Source organism: Microcebus murinus, chromosome 15 (genome assembly GCF_040939455.1).
Source record: "Microcebus murinus isolate Inina chromosome 15, M.murinus_Inina_mat1.0, whole genome shotgun sequence".
Classification (NCBI taxonomy): Eukaryota; Metazoa; Chordata; class Mammalia; order Primates; family Cheirogaleidae; genus Microcebus; species Microcebus murinus.
In genome coordinates this window covers 36,391,264-36,413,404 of record NC_134118.1, presented here as the reverse complement: position 1 = coordinate 36,413,404, position 22,141 = coordinate 36,391,264, and the positions used below count along the sequence as shown (strand labels likewise).

The 22,141-nt window shown below is 36.3% G+C and overlaps 1 protein-coding gene across 8 annotated transcripts in view; it reads left to right on the top strand.

Moving 5' to 3' along the window:
- The window catches only part of ARFIP1 (ARF interacting protein 1), a 90,108-nt gene extending 70,954 nt beyond the window's left edge, over window positions 1-19,154 (top strand). For all 8 annotated transcript variants that reach the window (XM_012783691.2, XM_012783688.2, XM_012783692.2 and 5 more), the window contains one exon: window positions 17,299-19,154. In XM_012783691.2, the coding sequence (XP_012639145.1) occupies window positions 17,299-17,454 (156 nt within the window). In that variant the 3' untranslated portion in view covers window positions 17,455-19,154. The remainder of the gene's footprint in view (window positions 1-17,298) is intronic.
- The last annotated feature ends 2,987 nt before the right edge of the window (window positions 19,155-22,141 follow it).

Below are 22,141 nucleotides of genomic sequence, written 5' to 3'. Positions count from 1 at the left end.
ATAACCAAGCAACTAGAATAGTACATAAAGTAAAAGCAAATAGTCCTTGAGTATAGGATTAAAAGCCAGTCCTGTGACTATAGTAATAAGTTTTAGTGTTTAGTGTTTTTGTTCCTTCTCAGAACTTTTTTTTTTAAGGTAGATAAGGAATTAGGTTCTTAGCTATATTTTGGAAATTGAAGTGTTTATATGCACTTAATCTAGCCCTTTTTTCTTCTGGTAAAACAGAGGGAACGTGCATAAAATACACATATTTGTGTATATATGAGTGATAAAAGCATTTATCTGTATTTATCATTTACCCTTAATGAAAAACTTAATGCTCTTCAACTATAGTCTGTATTTTCTCTTTCCACTTCATGATACAGTATATTTGCCTTTAACCTAAACAATCCTTATTTGACTCTGTCTCTCCTTTGTTAACCAAACCACATTGAGTTGCATAAGACATAGTTAATTAGACTCTTCTAATGTTTCTCCTTTCAGTATTTCTCCCTTTTGAGACCTTTAAATAATGTAACTTGATCTATTTTGTGACTTACGGCAGTTTGTTTAACTGTTATTGTTCTTTTCAAGGTTCAAAACAAAACATAGACTACTTTCCAAAAGAGAAAGAAAATAGACATTTCTGCTTCTTTGTAGACTTTGTGAGAGTAGCTACCACGCCTTCTTTTACAGCCCTATTGATTCCTAGCAATGGTGCTCAGCATATAGACGGATTCAGCAAAGGGTTGTTTGCATTCTTCCCAGAATGAGAGGTACGCTGCAGGAGATAGAATTGAATGAGAGTTAATTAGAGAGGGGATAGAAGCCTGAATCCTAATTACCTCACTCTTTGCTTTAGTGAAGGCCAAGCTTATCTTTCAGAAATGCTTCTTTTGTCTTCGGTGTTTACTGTTTGCATGGAAAGGGGAAGCAGAACATTAGGGGAAAATGTACAGATCAGTGCAAACAACTCGGGGTTTTTTTAGAATAACTTTTTATATGGCTTGGAACTATATAGAATATGAAAAAATAGGTTAAAAGTAATTTTTCCCTTTAGACCACTATAATTGGAAATGGTAAATTGCATTTCAGGGTTATGAATATATGGGGGTTGGGGGCTGAATGTATCAAAAGATTCAATAGAGCAGTTTCAGGTATAATTATAAGAAGTAAGGATTTTATTGTTATTTTAAGAAGGATAAAATATATTCTTTAAAGTAATATCTGTTAGCTGTAACCACTAAATGCACGTTTATTTAATTATTAGTTTACATTTTAGTGACTTAAGGGAAGACAATGGGGGCAGGAAAAGATGAATCAGACTTGTGATCTACCCTGGACAGATAATATGGTTATTTAATTTTTTAAAAAATTTTTCTTAAAAATTATAGTCATTCTGAATCTTTGGTTGATGTAAAAACTGTTGTTTTTACCACACAGTGTTTCATATATAATCATAATACAATAACATTCCTGTATTTTAGGGTTTCTTTTCTAATACATTACAAACTTATTTCATACGTACCTTATGAATTTAACTTTTCAGAGAAAAATTCAGTGAACTAAAGTGATGGGGCAGGAGAAAGAAGGAAATACACAGAGAATAAAAACCCAGAGTGAAGTAAACGTACTCATGTAGTGTGACACCGCTATATCCATATATACACACACACGTAAATAGATAGTTGTGATGACTCTGACTTTATACAAATACATGCTGTAATAGGAAGTGCTCTAAGCCTTATACTTTTTTGTAACAATACACTAAAGGTTTGCAAAAGCTTGGAGGGCAAAGATATACTTTGCTTACTAAAGCTTCTCTTTGAGAGGAAAAAAATGTAAACCTCTGAATTTAAAAAATGGATAATTGTTGCTGAAGTGTAAAGGGCATGTTAATCATTACCTCAAAATTGAACTCTTTTTCTCTATTGTCAAAAGAAAAGAACCCTAACTTTGCAGCAGTCCCCAGCCTTTTTGGCACCAGGGACTGGTTTCATGGAAGACAATTTAAGGCTGAAATCTGTAAGTGCAGCAGACAACTGGGAAGTGAGCTAGTGGTATTGGGCATACAAAAAAACTGCGTTTCAACACTGTGCCAATGATTCTAGGGCTTTGGAAGGCCAAGGTGAGAACATCACTTGAGGCCAGGAGTTTGAGACCAGCCTGACAACATAGCAAGCCTTTGTGTCTACAAAATATTTAAAAAAAAATTAGCCAGGCATAGTATTATGCCTGGCTACTGTGGTCTCAGCTACTCGGAAGCCTGAGGCAGCAGGGTCGCTTGAGCCCAGGCATTCGAGGTTGTAGTGAGCTATGATGGCGCCACTGCACTCTAGCCCTGGTGACAGAGCTAGACCTTGTTTCAAAAAAAAAGGAATTATAATCATATTTTCTTGTGTTTATGTAAAGTAAAACTGGAAGGATTAACTAATTAATAAAATCAGTTACCTATAAGAGGAACAGGCTAGAGACAGTAGTGAAGTGAAAATGCAACCTCTCATTGTATACTTTTTATGTCCTTGTAGATGTCCTGCCTATTCAAAAAATACAGTATCTTTTTTAAAAAGAAAGCATATTAGAAAATGTTTTGAAATAGTATGCCTTATCTTTTTTTCCACAGTGAGGCTCAAAATAGATTTCTATTTTCCAAACACAGAGCCTATAGTTTTGCTCTTAGCTTAAAATCAAATGATCAATTTTGTGTTGGATAGAATAGAAAAAAAGATCACTTGGTAGGATATGAGTTCCCTACATCATTCTTTTTTTTTTTTTTTTTTTTGAGACAGAGTCTCGCTTTGTTGTCTAGGCTAGAGTGAGTGCCATGGCGTCAGCCTAGCTCACAGCAACCTCAAACTCCTGGGCTCGAGCGATCCTTCTGCCTCAGCCTCCCGAGTAGCTGGGACTACAGGCATGCGCCACCATGCCCGGCTAATTTTTTATATATATATCAGTTGGCCAATTAATTTCTTTCTATTTATAGTAGAGATGGAATCTCGCTCTTGCTCAGGCTGGTTTTGAACTCCTGACCTTGAGCAATCCGCCCCGCCTCGGCCTCCCAGAGAGCTAGGATTACAGGCGTGAGCCACCGCGCCCGGCCCCTACATCATTCTTAAATGACAGATTAGAAACTATGTGTTACAGTACCTGTCATTTATGTAAGAAAATATTTTCATATATGGTACAATGTTTGCTGCTTTTAGTGGTTTGTCTTCTGGATCACTTAAAAATTTTTTCTAAACCCATATGGAGGAGGAAAAATTTCTTCGTGGTTTGATTGCCTCCTTTCTCTTTTTAGAAATGAGGCAGAAATGAACTATCTTTATATAAACCATGCAGCCAAAAAGAACTGTAAGTTGGAGGTTGATTTTGAAATTAGACTCATCCAAGCCACACCTGTCCAAAATCCATCAGAGTAATTTTATTTTATTTTAAATTAAAATTTCTAATTATTATGAATACATAATATACATCATAATCAGGTTAATTTTAATGATCAAAGGTTGAGTAGGGATGAGAGTCTGAGTGGGTCCCAGGGAGAGGCATGCCTAGCTAACCTGTTAATATAGTTTCTTTGTCAGTTTTGCTAAGATTTCTGGCGTGGCAATTTTTATGAAGAGGGGTATTTCTGTACACAAGATTTAAAAGCCTCCCTGGAAGGATAGCTTTATAATCATAGATTACCGTTTTTAAGTACTGTTTTTGACTTGGTTCTTTTTTGGCAATCATAAAGTGTTTTCTGACACTTTTTGGTCAGAAACGATCAACTTATTTATTTGCAGGGTAGAATTGGAGTTTCATCATTCCACTGTATATGTTAGAGGGAAGGCCATGACTGTCCCTTTTGCTTTGAGTGAAAAGGGACTTTTCTTACTTATAAAATATACTTATAAAATGACTTATAAAAATGTACTATTTAATCATTATTGCTGTGATATACCTGTTCTGTAAAGTGGCTAATACCTTTATACTCGACAGATCCACATATCACTTATTTTGCCAGACTTGGGTATTACCCAAGTTGGTTTGCCAGGTGTTGTAAAAAAGGTGAGTTTTTAAGTGGTCAATGTGGGATTTGAACAGATCATTAATAATCTGCATTGGTTGTGGTGCTGGTGTTTATGTCTGTGCCATTGCTGTACTTTTTTATTTCTTACAAGTAGTTTCAGTCTCTTCAGTTTGCTTAAAAATAAAATCTTTAATTATTATTTGTGAGTAAAATCTCAGAAGGCACTAGCAGTGTTTAAGAATTTATCTTTGGGCCGGGTGCGGTGGCTCATGCCTCCCTAGCACTCTGGGAGGCCGAGGCAGGAGGATCGCTTGAGCTCAGGAGTTCGAGACCAGCCTGAGCAAGAGGGAGACCCCGTCTCTACTAAAAAAAAATAGAAAGAAATTAACTGGACAACTAAAAATATATAGAGAAAAAATTAGCCGGGCATGGTGGCGCATGCCTGTAGTCCCAGTTACTCAGGAGACTGAGGCAGGAGGATCACTTGAGCCCAGGAGTTTGAGGTTGCTGTGAGCAAGACTGGCGCCACAGCACTCTAGCCCACAACAGAGTGAGACAGTGAGACTCTGTCTCAAAAAAAAAAAAAAAGAAGAATTTGACTTTGCAGTGTTCTTTTTAACCTTTCCTTAAAATTTGTTCAGTAATGACTCAGCACTTTTGTGTGACCATATATAGTCCTTCTGTGACTCATCTATACTTTGCTTTGTTTGATTAAAAAAAATCATTTGAAGCCGGGCGCGGTGGCTCACGCCTGTAATCCTAGCTCTCTGGGAGGCTGAGGCGGGCGGATTGCTCAAGGTCAGGAGTTCAAAACCAGCCTGAGCAAGACCCCGTCTCTACTATAAAATAGAAAGAAATTAATTGGCCAACTGATTTATATATGTAAAAAATTAGCCGGGCATGGTGGCACATGCCTGTAGTCCCAGCTACTCGGGAGGCTGAGGCAGTAGGATTGCTTGAGCCCAGGAGTTTGAGGTTGCTGTGAGCTAGGCTGATGCCACGGCACTCACTCTAGCCTGGGCAACAAAGTGAGACTCTGTCTCAAAAAAAAAAAAAAAAAAAAATCATTTGATAACTAGCTTTTTTTCTTTATTCCTCTTAAACTTAATAACATTCTGATTTTCTACCCTTCTTTCCTCCTTTAAATTTTCAAAACATACTTTTTAAAAAAATTCATCAAGTTTTTAAGGGGCTTATTTGGAGTTGTTATTATGCCTAATCCTAAAGACATATAGTGTAATATAAAGGTATTATGGCAAACTCCCTACTGACAAGCAACTTATACTCTAATGGAGGACATTTAAATAAAGTCTGTTATATATAAAATGTTAAGCTTGAGGAACAAATACAGACTTTAATGAAGAAAAATGTTAGTGTGGGTGCAGAGTACTGCTGTGCTCCTGACTTGAGCAGGACCACACAAGAATGGGTATTGTATGTAGGTAGAAAAGGGTCAGAACCTTGAAAAAACCCTGCATCATATGTTTAAATGATTTGTAAACTTTTGTTAAATTTTCTGTTCTCTGCTTAAGCAGTGCATAGTATTAATACTTGCAGGTTGTTTAAAAAGAAAAGTCATGGTGGTTTTATCATAACAAATTTTGATAAAGTTTTTCCATTAAGTTTATTGTTATTAAGTACCTTAGGGTTAGAATTTTGTAAATTGTATAAGGGATTGAGTTCTTAAATTTTTAAACAAGTTAGATTTCCAAGATTTATGCATTGCCATACTCGTGAAGGAAAACTATTTTGTGAGTGTAAAGATGAGTGTGGGTGGGCCATTGATTTGACTTACAAGTTCCTATTGCCCGGTGTCCAAAGGCTGGTGAGCACACGGTCTGCTGACCCCTGTGGTGACTTCACTCTCCACTCTTTGCCCTATTTTGCCACTTAGCAGATGGCTCCATCAGATCTGGATATCTGAGCTTTCTGTTTCTTGTTATCTAAATATGGAATTTAGTGAATGGTACCCCCCACACCAAACACCTACCTATATATTTCTCACTTTTTTCTGGGTTTCTTGGGGATTTTGTGAGTACCTGAAGGGACAGGGACTAATTCTGAACTTGAGATCAGGGATGGGGTAAAGATCCACTAGCAATTGGGGATGGGTAAAGAAGAAAAGCATTGGTGGGATTTCTTCCTCATTTTGTTGCTATAGCCACCTGTGCCATTTCTGGATCTTTTTGCCCTAATGTCTGTACCTGTAGACTTTTGTATGGTTTTGTGAAAGTGCATCCAGTGCTCACAAGCCCATGATTATCAAACTTCTCTGTTAGGTTAATGATCATCTCCCAGCTTTTTTTTTTTTAAATAACCTTTATATCTCTCACTTAATCGATGGACATACACAATGTCCTTTTTTTTTTTTTTTGAGACAGAGTCTCACTCTGTTGCCCAGGCTAGAGTGCCATGGCATCAGCCTAGCTCACAGCAACCTCAGACTCCTGGGCTCAAGCAATCCTCCTGCCTCAGCCTCCCCAGTAGCTGGGACTGCAAGCATACGCCACCATGCCCAGCCCCCAATTTCTTAACTACTCTTTTGTACCTAAATTAATTTTGGACTAGTAGCTTGGATGGTAACTTATGATACTTTATGTTTTCTCTAGCAACTTGAAAGCTAGTCATTCCTTTACTCCCTCCCTTTCTCCTTTCCTCTCTTCCCATAGTGCCCAGGCCTTTCTCCAGTTAAAGCACATATTGCACTGTGTTATGATTACCTGCTAGTTTGTTTTGCCCCAGAGGTAAGCTCCATGGAAGAACATTGCCTTCCTACATTGAGTGTTGAGTTAGTCGATGGACGCTGATCTTTGAGTACTGTAATCTATAAAGGGAGGAAGTTTGCTATAAGGATTTTGTTTATTATAATATCTGTAACTATATAATCTTTGATCTATATGATCATATGCCAGTATACAGTTGATGCTGGGGTTCAGAGGGGTTAAGTAACTTGCCCACAGTCTCACAGCCAGACCAGGATTTAAATCTAGAGTTCCCTGACTCTAGAGCCCTGCTTTTGGTTAAGTACAGTGCTATTAATATAATGCTGCTTAATGTAAGGTTCTTAAGACAGCAGAGAGAGAAGATGGAAAGATAACCTTGGAAAACAGAAGCCATATTGATTACATCTTAACCTGGAGCTTTTGGAACAAAGGGAGCTGACACTGTAAAATCATAGAACAAAAAAAGACAATAGACAGTTTTTGCTAAGGGTAAGACATTTTCTCACCCTTAGCAAAAATTTTGCATTCAGAATTTTAATGTACCATTAAATAATTATCGGACATTACTGCAATTCTGTGACTTACTGAGTCTATTGATAATGTTTCATCAGTTATCTTCTTTTTAGAACAGAGAACTGCCTTTTTTTCCTTCTGTAGGACTCTTTTTTTTAACCTTCTACTTGTTAGCGATTTGTTGAAACCTATCCCAGTGAGTCAGAAAAATAAAATCTGTCCTCCCACCCCCACTTGTAGCTCATATTTGTCTTTCCTTCTCTCACTCCCTTCCTAATGCCCACACCCATATTGTTGATAGTGTTTCTCTTTCTCAACTGATAGTTGCTTTGACATGACAGGCATTTCCAAAGCTATTGCGAACTAATAATGTTCCACAAATCTGATAAAAGGCCAAGACACATCTATTTTCCTGCTTGTTATTATTCTGGTCTCTTACTAGGAAAAGATCTGCGATGGACAGGGAAAGCATATTAATTGTACATTTTTAAATAGTTGAAGGTAATGAAAGGCGTTAATACTTTACATATCAGCTGTTGGGGATTTCTTACTAGAGAATGATTTTGTTCTCTTTTCTTCACATATTTAAGCCAAGCTACTGTCCCAGTATTTTTTTTTTTTTTTTTTGAGACAGAGTCTCACTTTGTTGCCCAGGCTAGAGTGAGTGCCGTGGCGTCAGCCTAGCTGACAGCAACCTCAATCTCCTGGGCTCAAGTGATCCTCCGGTCTCAGCCTCCCAAGTAGCTGGGACTACAGGCATGCACCACCACGGCCGGCTAATTTTTTTTTTGTATATATATTTTTAGTTGTCCAATTAATTTCTTTCTATTTTTAGTAGAGACGGGGTCTTGCTCAGGCTGGTTTTGAACTCCTGACCTCGAGCAATCCGCCCGCCTCGGCCTCCCAGAGTGCTAGGATTACAGGCTTACGCCACCGCGCCCGGCCTGTCCCAGTATTTTTGTATTCAATGTGAACTTCTATTTTATAGAATTAGTGGGAAAGCTAATAACTACTTCAAAGAACTTAACAATTATAAATATATTAGGACTAATATCTTTTAACTAGAAATGGATTTAAAAAACTAATTCAGGGCTTCTGAAGAAGGTATGTAATCTAAATTTGATTTAGAAAAAAGTTCATTTGGTAGGAATAACATGCTTTTTATATGGTTTTGATGTCTACAAAGTAATGCTTATCTTTAGGTTTTTCAATTAGTAACTTTGTAAATGGTGTTTATCTTCTATTGATACATGCTGTGTAGGCAGGAGAAACTTTTCAGTATAATCCACTTGGCATCATCTATGGGTCCTATTCTTTTAAATTTCTCTTAAACCCCACCTCGTCTCTCTGCCTTAGTAGTCAGTTTGTTTTGCCCTTTAACAATTAAAGTATTGTATTGTATGTTTAGGTCACTCAACAGATGTTGCTGTAGTGGTTTTGCTTATATCTAATCTGAGTTGCTCATTTTTTGGCATCTTTATGATAGTTCTTCTTAACTGAGTTCACAATGATTGAGTGTATTTCTAAGTTACTGTAATTGTTTCTTTTCTTTTTTTTTTTTTTTTTTTGAGACAGAGTCTCGCTTTGTTGTCCAGGCTAGAGTGAGTGCCGTGGCGTCAGCCTAGCTCACAGCAACCTCAAACTCCTGGGCTCGAGCATTCCTTCTGCCTCAGCCTCCCGAGTAGCTGGGGCTACAGGCATGCGCCACCATGCCCGGCTAATTTTTTATATATATATATCAGTTGGCCAATTAATTTCTTTCTATTTATAGTAGAGACGGGGTCTCGCTCTTGCTCAGGCTGGTTTTGAACTCCTGACCTTGAGCAATCCGCCCGCCTCGGCCTCCCAAGAGCTAGGATTACAGGCGTGAGCCACCGCGCCCAGCCTTGTAATTGTTTCTGATGTTAGGTTTTGAATATTTGTCAAATTTGTCGTCATCCCATTTCTGCCTATAATTTTCTTCTATCTTCTTTTGCTTCTATTTCAAATCTCTACTTTTCTGTCATCTTTTATATTTTAAATTTCTTCTAATGTAAGAAATAAATACTTCAATAAAGACTTTTTCTTGCTCTTTAAATATGGAAAGATTAATGTTGTATTATTCTTCATACTTTTGTTTCTTTCATCTGTTCCAACCCTTGTGTTAGATCCTTGTCCCAAGATTTTTTTTTTTTTCTTTTTTTGAGTCAGAGTCTCACTCTGTTGCCTGGGCTAGAGTGCTGTGGTGTCAGCCTAGCTCACAGCAACCTCAAACTTCTGGGCTCAAGCCATCCTCCTGCCTCAGCCTTATGAGTGGCTGCGACTACAGGCATGTACCACCATGCCTGGTTAATTTTTTCTATATATTTTTAGTTGGCCAATTAGTTTCTTTCTATTTTTAGTAGAGACAGGGGTCTCGCTCTTGCTCAGGCTGGTCTCAAACTCCTGACCTCAAGCGATCTGCCCGCCTTAACCTCCCAGAGTGCTAGGATTAGTTTCTTTCTATTTTTAGTAGAGACAGGGTCTCGCTCTTGCTCAGGCTGGTCTCAAACTCCTGACCTCAAGCGATCTGCCCGCCTTAACCTCCCAGAGTGCTAGGATTACAGGTGTGAGCCACTGTGCCCAGCCCCAAGAATGTTTTAAGTTGGTTAGGCATGGTGGCTCGTGCCTGTGATCTAGCACTCTGGGAGGCCAAGGTGGGAGGATCAGTTGAGGTCAGAAGACCAGCCTGAGCAAGACCAAGACACTGCCTTTACTAAAAATAGAAAGAAATTAATTAGCCAACTAAAAAAAAAATAGAAAAAATTAGCCAGGCAAGGTAACGTATGACGGTAGTCCCAGCTACTCAGAAGGCTGAGGCAGGAGGATGACATGAGCCCAGAAGTTTGAGGTTGCTGTGAGCTAAGCTGACGTCACGGCACTCTAGCCTAGGAAACAGAGCAAGACTCCATCTCAAAAAAAAGAAAGAATGTGTAAGTGCACCTTAAGAGATAAAATTAGGAATGAAGTTAAAATATGTCTTTTCTACACTACTACTCTTCCCTTAAGTGCTCTGCTGCCCTGTTTTGTTTGTTTCAAACTTTGTTTAAAGGCTTTCTAAAATGTTCATAGAAGCAGGTTCAAGTAAGGGAAAGAGCATGGATCAGTCTTGGAATAAGACATTCTTAAATTCCTCACATCCCAGCCCATCTACCTCCCAGTTGTCCAACCTTAGGCAATTTAACTTTCTGAGTCTGTTTTTTTTTTTATTCTTTCTTTATTTTATTTTATTTTTTCACTTATGAGCTGTGTAGTGAAATATGCTTTTGTTGTTGTTGTTCATTTGTTTTTTGTTAACTGGAACACGGAGATAATAAAGACTACTCTAAGGGTAACATACTATCTGTCATGTAGATAAGGTAAATCCCAAAAGTTAGTATTACCCTACCCTAGTCCACCAAAAATACTTGGCTCTTTCTTTGGTTCTGTATGCTCATCATTTCTCATATAGCTTAAATATAGAAGGAAATTTAAAAAGTATAATGACCCTGAAATATTTCCTGGGACGCTTTGGCTTTTTGTCCTTTCTCCTAAAAGTAGTTTGAACTTCACACCACCTCACTCTGGTTTCTCAAATAGCCAACTCTATTTGAGAAACCAGAATCTTTCCCAGATTGACCTTATGAGATCAAATAGCCTAGTACAGTAAACCTGATAAAACCAAGTAAACCAAATAAAGTAAAATAATACTTTTATGTTCTGTTGAAACTACTTAGTGACAGCACAGTCATTATCAAAATGGCAAATATTTATTATTTTTAAAATTGCATTGCAGCTCTTTTTCTATTACTACTTAATTATTCTCTTTAATTGGTAGTGATTTCTATATACTTAATAACCAAAACATCTAGAGGATTCATTCTCTGTAGCATATCAGGCAGAATGACATTGAGGACATTATATGAATGTGTATCATAGCGCAAATAAGTTAATGAAAAATAGGCATAAAAGCAAAATATTCTTAAGTTTTGAATTCATTTAGTTTAAAAGAATATATTCATATTGAGGACTGGTTCATTTGTTTTGCTTGGATAAAAGATTCAACTATTCTTATTTAAATTTGTATCTGATTTTGCAAATATACTACCAAAACTAAACTTATGCTAGGTTACAGTAATCAGGCTAAGTAGAAAAATGAAGTATCTGTTTTGGTATAAGACAACATGAAAACAATTAGCTTGTTAAAAGAAATAACTTCTGATATTAAATTGAGATGTAATTTTGTACTTTATTTCCATTTAGAATTCTTTGGGGGTTGGGGGACCATTTTAAACACAGCTAATGTGCCTCCTTTAAGGCTGTATTAGCAAGCTATCAAGTCTTCCTCAGCTACAAGGAGGAGCTGTCTCTCTGTGTTCAGTTTGTCAACTACCTCAGAGGGTGGGGAAAGAAACTGACTTGTGTTGACATTTGCAGGGTTAGCTAAAAATGTTCTGATGCCCTTCCCACTTTCTTTCTGACTCTAACTTTTTTGACTGTTATACAGCTTTGTACAGTCCCAGCACATGAATTAAATCCCATGTGCTGATTTTATTCTTTCCTCTAATTCTAAAATATTGGGAATTATTAATAAAATTCAAATCAAAAATTTTTTTGACTCAAAGAGCAGTAAAGTAACTGATTAGAACATATTTGTGGAAATTAGACTTTTCACACTAAAAATACAATAGCTCCTTAGTTGCTCTGTAATTTTGGGAACCAAGGATCTCAAACTAGGAAAACAAGGTAATTGGCCAAATAAGACTAGTAGAGCTAGGTGGAAAATTACTTTGTAATTTAGGTAGTTACTAGTGTGAAAGTCTTAAAATAAGGAAAAGTTTCTTTTTTTTTTTTTTTTTTTTTTTTTTTTTTTTTTTTTTTTTTTTTTTTTTTGAAACAGAGTCTCACTTTGTTGTCCAGGCTAGAGTGAGTGCCGTGGCGTCAGCCTAGCTCACAGCAACCTCAAACTCCTGGGCTTGAGTGATCCTTCTGCCTCAGCCTCCCGAGTAGCTGGGACTACAGGCATGCGCCACCATGCCCGGCTAATTTTTTATATATATATCAGTTGGCCAATTAATTTCTTTCTATTTATAGTAGAGACGGGGTCTCGCTCTTGCTCAGGCTGGTTTTGAACTCCTGACCTTGAGCAATCCGCCCGCCTCGGCCTCCCAAGAGCTAGGATTACAGGCGTGAGCCACAGCGCCCGGCCAGGAAAAGTTTCTTTCTAATTTTTATATAAATGAAATCAGTTCATACTCTTTTTTTCCTAGTTTCTGTTACTAAACACAATGTTCTTGCAGTTCATTCATGTTGCATGCATCAGTTCAGTTCTTTTTATTTCTGAGTAATATTCCATTGTATGGAAATACTACAATTTATTCATCTGTTCATCTATTGATAAGACATTTGGGTTGTTTTCAGTTGTAAGCTCTTATAAGTAAAAATGCTACAAGTGTTCATAGACAAGTCTTTGTGTGGACAAATGCTTTCATTCCTCTCAAGTAAATACCTAGAAGTGGAATAGTTGGATTATATAGTAGGAACATTTAGTTTAACTTTTTAAGAAACTGACAAACTTTCCAAGATGCTTGTACCATTTTACATTTCCACCAATTGTGTACAAAATTTATTCTGCATCCTTACCAATGGGCAGTCTTTTTAATTTTAGCTATTTTAGTGGATGTGTGGTAGCATCTCATTGTGGTTTTAGGTTGGATTTTTCTAATAACTAAAGATGTTGAACATCTTTTCTTGTGTCTGTTTGCCATCTGTATATTTTCCTTGGTGAAATGTCTGTTCAGATCTTTTGCCCATTTTTTGGTTAGATTGTCATCTTATTCAATTGTAAGAATTCTTTATATATTATAGAATCAAGTTCATTGTCTGGTACATGTTTTATAAATATTTTCTCCCAATATATGGCTTATCTTTTTATTTTTTATAACAGCATCTTTTGAAGAGAAAAATATTTATATTTGATAAAGTCCAATTTATTGATTTTTTTTTTTTTTTTTTTTTTTTTTTTTTTTGAAACAGAGTCTCACTTTGTTGCCCAGGCTAGAGTGAGTGCCATGGTGTCAGCCTGGCTCACAGCAACCTCAATCTCCGGGGCTCAGCGATCCTACTGCCTCAGCCTCCCGAGTAGCTGGGACTACAGGCATGCGCCACCATGCCCGGCTAATTTTTTGTATATATATTTTTAGTTGGTCAATTAATTTATTTCTGTTTTTGGTAGAGACGGGGTCTCGCTCAGGCTGGTTTCGAACTCCTGACCTTGAGCAATCCGCCCGCCTCGGCCTCCCAAAGTGCTAGGATTACAGGCGTGAGCCACCGCGCCCGGCCATGATTTTTTAAAAAAATAATTTATGCTTTGTATATGCTATTTAAAACTCTTTGCCGAACCTGAGATCATTAAGATTTTCTCCTCTGTTTTCTTCATAAGTTCTATAGCTTTAGCCCTGGCATTTAGGCCTGTCATCCATTTTGAGTTAAATTTTGTATATATTTTGAGATATAAGAGTCAAGGTTCATTTTTTTATGACTTAACCCTTGAATCACTACCCTTGATGAGTTTATTTAGTCATGTGGCTTTAAATGTCATCTGTATATTGATGACTCCCAAATTACAACTCCAGCCCCAGACTGCTATTAAGAAAAGTATCTCAAACTTGTCCAAAATTGAGTTCTTGAGATATACCTGCCATACACTTTCACAGTGTTTGTTGTTTCAGTATATGGCAACTTCATTCTTTCAGTTACTTAGGACAAAAATCTTGGCATCATCTTTAACTGTTTTTCTCTGATACCTCACATCTTCATCTGTCATCAGATTCCATTGACTTCACCCTCACATTCTATTCAGAATTCTTGCCATCTCCTCTGTTACCACCCTAGTCCAAGCCACCGTTATCTCACCTAGGTTATTGCTGTAACATTCTAACAGGTCTCCCTACTTTCACCCTTGCATGAAGTCAGATATGGTCATTTTTCCACTAAGAACCTTCAAGCTTCTCTGAGTGGCTTTTCATCTTACTCAGAGAAGGAGCCACAGTCTTTTCAATGATATCTAAGGTCCCACCATCTAGCCCCCTCTTACTTGTCTGACCACATCTACCAGACCCTCACTCTGCTCCAGTCACAGTGGCCTTGCTGCTTCTCAAACATACCAAGTACACTGCCCACTGCACGACCTTTGTCCTCACTGTTTCCTCTGTCTGGAATGTTTTTCTTCCAGATTTCTTAAAGCTTATTCCCTTACTTCCTTAGATCTTTATTTAGCTGTCGCCTCAGTGAGACCTCTTCTAGCCTTCCTATTTAAATTGCAGCCCCTTACTCCCTTACTCACACGCAACCTCTCATATCCCCATTGCTGCTGCTTTTGTTTTCTTTTCTTTTCTTTTCTTTTGAGACAGAGTCTTACTCTGTCACCCCAGCTAGAGTGCCGTCATCATAGCTCACTGCAGCCTCAGCTCCTGCACTTAAGTGATCCTCTTGCCTCAGCCTTCCAAGTTGCTGGGACTAAAGGTGCATGCCACCACACCCAGCTAGTTTTTCTGCTTTTAGTAGAGTCAGGGTCTTACTCTTGCTCAGGCTGATCTCAAACTCCTGAGCTCAAGCGATCCTCCTGCCTCGGCCACCCAGAGTGCTAGAATTACAGGCGTGAGCCACCCTGCCTGCCCCCCATTGCTGCTTTATTTTCTCTGTAACATGTATCACCATCTAACTACTATAATCTTTTACTTATCTTGTTTCTCTTTCTTTTCTTAATAGAATAATAAACTTGTTGAGATCAGAGATATTTGTCTTTTTTGTTGATTGCTTGCATTCCTAGTCCCTAGAGTAGTGCCTTACATATAAAACGGACACTCTGTAATATTAAATGAATGAATGTAAGTAACATTTTAACTTTTTTTCCTTAGAACGTTGTCAACAATGCATGTCGTCAGCAAAGTTATGACAGACTTTATCTTTCATAACCTTTCCCTTTTTAGTAATTAAAAAATGTTAAATATATTCAAAAGAATGTTAAATATATAGATAAAATATGAAGGGTAACAGAAACAGGAAAAAATAGCAGCCATGTTCCCACCCCCCAAGGTAAGAAATAAAACATCACTAATACTTTTGAAGCCCACTTTGTCCTTTCCCCTTCCCTCGTCTTTTCTCTCCTCCCTCCATAACCCCTGTTCTGAATTTATGTTTGTTGTTGCTATTGGTTTTCTAGTTTTACCACATATGAATATATCATTCAGTTATGTATGTCTTCAAACTTTATATAAATGGAATCTTACTGTGGGTGTTCCTCTGTGGCTTGCTTTGATTTGCTCTGTGTTATGATCCTGAGATTCATCCATGTTGATGCATGAAGCTGTATGTCATTTCTTTTAAGTCCTATATGGTATCCCCATTACATGAAGAGACCACAGTTTATCCATTCTCCTGAAAATACAAATTTGGGGTGATTTTCTTATTTTTTTTAATGCTAAAATCATTGCTGCTATGAACATAAAATTGTACATGTCTCATGGAACACATATGCAATTTTTCTAGGGCAGATTCTGAGGAGTTAAAATGCTATTCCATAGAGTATATGTATCTTTCATTTTACTAGTTAATGCCAAATTGTTTTCAAAAGCACTTGTACAAATTTATATACCAGTCAGCAGTATGTATGAGTTTTTATTGTTTTAAGCTTTCCTAATATAGAAGGTATAAAATAGTATCCTATGTTAGTTTTAATTTGCATTTTCCTATATCCTAATGAGGCTTGATATCTTCTCAGGTGGCCATTCCTGTTTTCCTCCTCTGTGAAATGTTTATCCTTGTTATTTGCTCTTTTTTAACTGGGTTGTTTTTGGTTTATGGGAATTCTTCACCTCTTCTAGATACATATCCTTTGCCAGTTACATATAGTGCAGATACCTTTTCCCAGTGTATAGCTTATCTGTTCACTATCTTTTGATGAATAGAAATTCTGAGTTTTAATGTAGTTTAATTTATCAGTGTTTTCCTTCATAATTTATTTTTTATCCTTATGTAAGAAATTCTTTTGTATCTAACATTATCTGGGACCTTTCTGCTCTCTGTCAAAGCATTTTCCCCTTGGAGCTGTCCTTTGACTGATTCCTGACAACCTGTTCTCCAGAAGAGATCTGAAACTCAGTCACAATGGCAAAGGCAACTGAGAGCAGCAGTTTTAGAAAACATTTTCAGAAATGGCTAAAGAGAATGTGTGTGCATGTAATCTAGGGAATACGGATGTGCCACACATAAAACTTTATATCCTATTTTTTCACTTGGCATCATATTTCACTTGGCATCATTAAAATTATTAAAGCTCAATTTTAATGAATATTGCATTGGATGAGTAAATCAGAATGTATTTTATACTTTCTTGTTGAACATTATATAGTTATAAGTAAAACCTCAGGAAACAACTTAAATCATAAATATTTGTGATGTTTTGCTTATTTCTTTAAGAAAGATTCGTAGAAGTAGTGTTACTTGGTTAAAATGGACTCTTGATATCATTAGAAGTAATAAGCAATTGAAAATAGCTGAGAGTTATATGAACTTTAAGTGCATTGACTTTCTGGGCAACACTTGCTGCTACTTGCTTCATTCTTTACACAGAAATGCAGTATTTAAAAATATCCAGCCTACTTGGTTTTACATAAAGCTTAGCCTTAAAAATGTCCATGCTTGGCATATAGCATGTATTGTGTAGTAATTATATATAATTTTCCCTCTTCAATATTTCACATGATTTTACATGTAATTAATTTGAGGGGGAATTTAATGATATTTTTAATTAATGCTCTCAATAATGTTTGAAAAATGGTTAACGGAGTATATATTTAGCACCTTAAACTGACTTATTCCCTTTAGCGTAATTAAAAAGTTATCAGGCTCAGTGACCCTGCAAGGGTTGGCATGTGTGAAATACTTTGTCATTATTAAAACAGCTTTTCTTGAGGAGAGATATACTATTTAATTAAGGGATGCAATAAATCACCTTCTGTTTCATTGTCTTTTGTGCTAATGCGTGGTCTTGTAACTCTGCCCTGTCCACAGGTTAAAGTATTGCACAATCAGCTGGTCCTTTTCCATAATGCCATTGCCGCTTACTTTGCTGGGAATCAGAAGCAACTTGAACAGACACTTAAACAGTTCCATATCAAATTGAAAAGCCCTGGAGTGGATGCCCCATCTTGGCTTGAAGAACAGTAAAATCACACCTGCATAAAAAAGAAAGTCACATTGTTATATTTCAAAACAAACCTAATAAGAATTAAGCAGAGTTGAGGGAAATGGGGAGGGTGACAACCATTGTAGTGATTCTTGCACAAATAGCTTTAATTTTCCCTTTTTCATACTTTAACAATTGAACTGTTAAATTTCCTGGGAAGATGGGTGGTTTTAATGTAAACATAATTTCTATAATCTGAACACAATAATTTCCCTTTTTGAGAAATCCTTTTGTATTGTAAGGGTTGATGGCTATTTCTGTAGTTTGAAGACATCTAATATAGATTTGCACTGACGAGATAAAAATTCAAGGTTTTTTGGTCCTGGAAATGAGGGCCAGTTGTAACTTTTCCAAAGGGAGGTTTACATGATTTGTATCAACATCAGATATTTTATATATGAATATATTAAACATCTTTAAGAGATTATTTTCATGTATTGTCTTAAAGAAAAAAGAGACTATTTTGCAGAGTAAAATTATATGGTGTTCCTACAGCGTCCACACAGAGGCAGCAGCTCTAATGAATGACTGATTAGCTTGCGGAGTTGTGGCAAATGCCTTTTTAAAAATGAATCTGTACCATTGTAATTTTGTTTAGACTTTTTTTTTTTTTAAAGACACAGGAATCACAGTGTCATTTCTGTGATTAAGCTTATGAATTAGCATCACCCAAAGTCATTGGCAGTTATGTTTGTAATTTCTTTGATTCATAATGAAACCTGCTTCAGAGAATTTTTTTTTCACAAGTGGACTTGGGAATGGAAATTCTTGATGGTTTCTAGAGTAGAAATCTATGCTTAGAAAGCTAGTTTTTGGGTAAATTCTGTTTTGATAGAAATGAATGCCTAGACAGCTTTTACTGACTTCCATATGTAACAATACCGGTTAAGCCTTAAATCACAGATATGTGCCTTCTCAGATACAGTAATTCTTGTTCAACCAATGTACATAATCCATAAAGAACCCCTTTCAGATAATGTTTGATGTGTCTGTTCCTTCCTTGGAAAGGAGCACTGTGTATAAATGTTGGGTTCCTTTGTACGTGTTAAACCATATTTGAGGTTTATGGTAAAATCAACTTTTGAGTTTGCTGCTTGGTTTTTCTTGATACCTTTTGAGGAATGGGAAAACAGAAGGATTTTTTTCACTTGTGTAATGAAAAGGTAATTTGGGACAGTGTGCTGCTACCAGGAAGAAAGAGGATTGAAAAGGCCAGTACTGATGTAGTTGCTCGGCACGTTGGTTTTGTGTTAAGTGGTTGCCCTGTCCACTGTCTGGTTCTATCAGTAATGAATCCTTTATAAATGTAAAGTTCCTTTGATTTTTTTTGTCATAATTAATATTTTGAGAGATATCTCTTAATCTGTTTCTTGTGTTGAAATGAAGTACTTAAAATTACTATTAAACATGAACTTTGTGGACTGTAAGATTTGTTATATATGTTCAAATGCCTTTTAGCCAGCTTTTTAATTAATATGCCTGTTTTGAGTGCTTAATACAATGTAATGTGATTGTAAATCATAAACCTATTTTAAATCATTCCTTCCTGTATATTTGTACTCTGAGAGAGCCTTATTTTATTCTTCCAGCAGAAATACTACTTGTGATAGTTCATTTACATTCCCCAGAATGTGCCTCTGGTGTGAATTTTGTATTCTTATTAAAAGTGTTTGCTGCAGTACATTGTTTCTCTGCCTCTTCAGAGTTTAAAGTAAGCAGTAACTATTTAGAAATTCTGAGAACATACGACATAATTTGTCTTTTCTGAACTTTAAAAACAACGAAAATGGTGCTTCTGTCATTTGTAATTGTTCTAGCTCAGTAAGTTATTTTTTTTCCCCTCAATCTTGATCTCTTTTGAGGGCTGAACATGTCCAGTCTTACCACATTTCAATAACAATTGTAGTAGCTAAGGAGATAACTAGTCTCATGGATTGATGATTTTTTAGAGTAAATTAAAAATATCAGTGATTCTGGGTAATGGGTACATGTGAAAAAAAATTAACATATTACACAGTGATACATTTACTTTGTTAGGAAAGCAAGCTGTGCCCACTGTAGAAAAGAATTAGAAGAAAATTTCAAAAACTAGAAGATGATTAAGTACCTTCCCAAGTGAATAAGCACTGCATGGAAGCACTTAACACCCCTAAAGTAAGAGATTCATTTTCATGTATTGTCTTAAAGAAAAAAACTATTGCCTTATTCCCTTAAAGTCCAAGAAGTGGAAATCGGCCCTGAAGGTATATACACACTTTTAAGGCTGTTATATATTGCCTGTTTGTGTTCCAGAAAGAGTGTGCCAATTTACACCTCCAAGAGCATCACATGTACCTGTTTAGTATATTTTTAAAGCTAGTACTGTATACTTAAAATGAAATAATGCATAGAATCTGCAGGACATCACTTTGTAAATGTTTTAGGTGAAAAGGGAAAAACTGTCAGCAAGACAAGGCCTGAACAATCAGGATTTGGGGATCTTGGGAATGTGGAGTGTTGGGGAGGGAGGGAGGGATGGATGGAAATGGGTGGCTCTTCTCTCATTAAATAGAATTTATTCAAGAAAAAAAATGCACTGAAGAACTACTCTGTGAAATTGAACTCTTCATTCCAATGCTTCCAAACCTTAGGGTCCAGGAAGGACCTGGTCTTTTAGAAGCAATTTAGCTAAAATCTAGACTTTAAGAAGCATCTTTATGTATTCAAAACACACTGATAATGTTGAAGCTTATCCCACAGAGTGTGAAACTAGAAGATTCCTTAGAGATTATATAACATGCTTTTTTTTTTTTTTTTAACATGAAGATCCAAGGCTTCAAAATATATTAAACTGACTTAGCCAACCTCCATCTCCAAATGTAATGCCAGGTAAGTATTTGCAACTAAATGCATGAATTCCCCTTTAAAACCTGTCATTTGATTTGCATAATAAATCAATGTGGCAAAAGTGACACATTTATTCTAAATTTAAGTACAATGTATATTAAATATCTTCTCAGTTGAAAAAATAATTAACCCCAAATGGATTCATATTAAGTACATTGCGAGGTATATAAGATGTTTATTCTTTCTATCCACTGATCTTGTAGTATTCTGCAAAATAAATCATGTGAGCCCGAAAAGTGTTATATAATGTAAAATTATGTAAACTGAAAAAAACTAAAGATAAATTTCTTCTAATCATGGGACTGTTATTTGGAAAAATAATGTATCTATCTCAAAATGTGCCTAGTCTCCTTTAGTTTTCACTGGAAATGACCATAAGTGTCACAAATAAATTGGCTAAGTTGCTAGTACAGTGCAAAATTCATGTATAATTTGTGCTATTTTTCATGAAGTACTACATATATACCTGCATTTTGTAATAATTGTACATATCTTTTGCTAGTAGTTTTTTTTTAACCTTTCTTTCACTTTCCTAGGATAGTTGAGACCACCTGAAATCCTTCATCACTGAATTCTAACCAAATTCAGGCATTTTTAAAAATTTGATTCTCTTTTAAGATTAGAAATCTTTATATTGGCTAAAACTATCCAGTTGTGAGTAGGCTGTTTTCTGATCAAAAGTCCAGTTATATTTTTCATTAGTTCAAAACATTTCCAAGGTGACAGTTCCTTCACTATTTGTACAATATAGTACGGCATACTAAAATAGACAGTGTAAACAACTTTCCTCTTTTGAGGACTTTCATTAAATTCTGTTCCATGTTCCCACTTGAAGGTTTCCTGTTCAACAGGTTTCCTGGCATAAATGGGCCTTTATAACAAATTGCCAAGTAGTCCTTTTAATGTACAGGAAACTGTAAAGTTCAGTTTTGTTTTTGTGAAATAAAGGTTGACTCTTGGTAGTTTATGTACGTTAAGTGAGAACTGTTAGTCTGATGTTAACTCTAATTTGAAAAAAGGAGACTATCAATATGAGGAGGGGAGAGTAGACCCTGTCTGAGAACCATAATTCTATTTTTGTGCAATGAATTGATTAATATGCTTTCAGAACTGAGAATTCCAGTGACACTTTTACAAATGAAAATGTTCCAAAAAACCAAAACCACAATGTGTTTTGTTGGGGCCCAAGCAAGGCCCAAACATATTCTGTCAAAGATGGTGAGCTTTCTGCAACTGCAGTTCATCGTGAATTGTTAATTCATCAGGAAGATGTAAATGGAACAAGATACCATTTTGTTGATCTTAAAAATAACTATCATATTGCTTCTGGTACAGGTGTACTCGTTCATATAAACAACTTAAGGTGAAATGTACACCTAGCTGACATGGGGCACATAGGAAAAAAATATTAACCATATAAATCTTCACTGTATCTTGGAGCTTTGATTATTGAAGTTCTAAAGAAAAAGCAAACTCTCGCTCTAAAAAACTTTTTTTTTTTTTTCAAATGAGTAGAGGGCGTTATGGGGCAGAGAGAAGGAAGGTAACTTTATCTTGTTTGCCTTCCTGAAAAGTTTTAAAATTATAGCCAGACATGGACCTGTAGTTCCAGCTACTTGGGAGACTGAGGCAGGAGGATTGCTTGAGCCCAGGAGCTCTAGTCCAGCCTGGGCAACCATAGCAAGACCCCATCTCTTAAAAAGTTTTAAATTATGAAGTTTTGGGAATAATGAATATTATTTATGTATTCATCTATGTTACTTTACCTTTATTCTCCCGTCC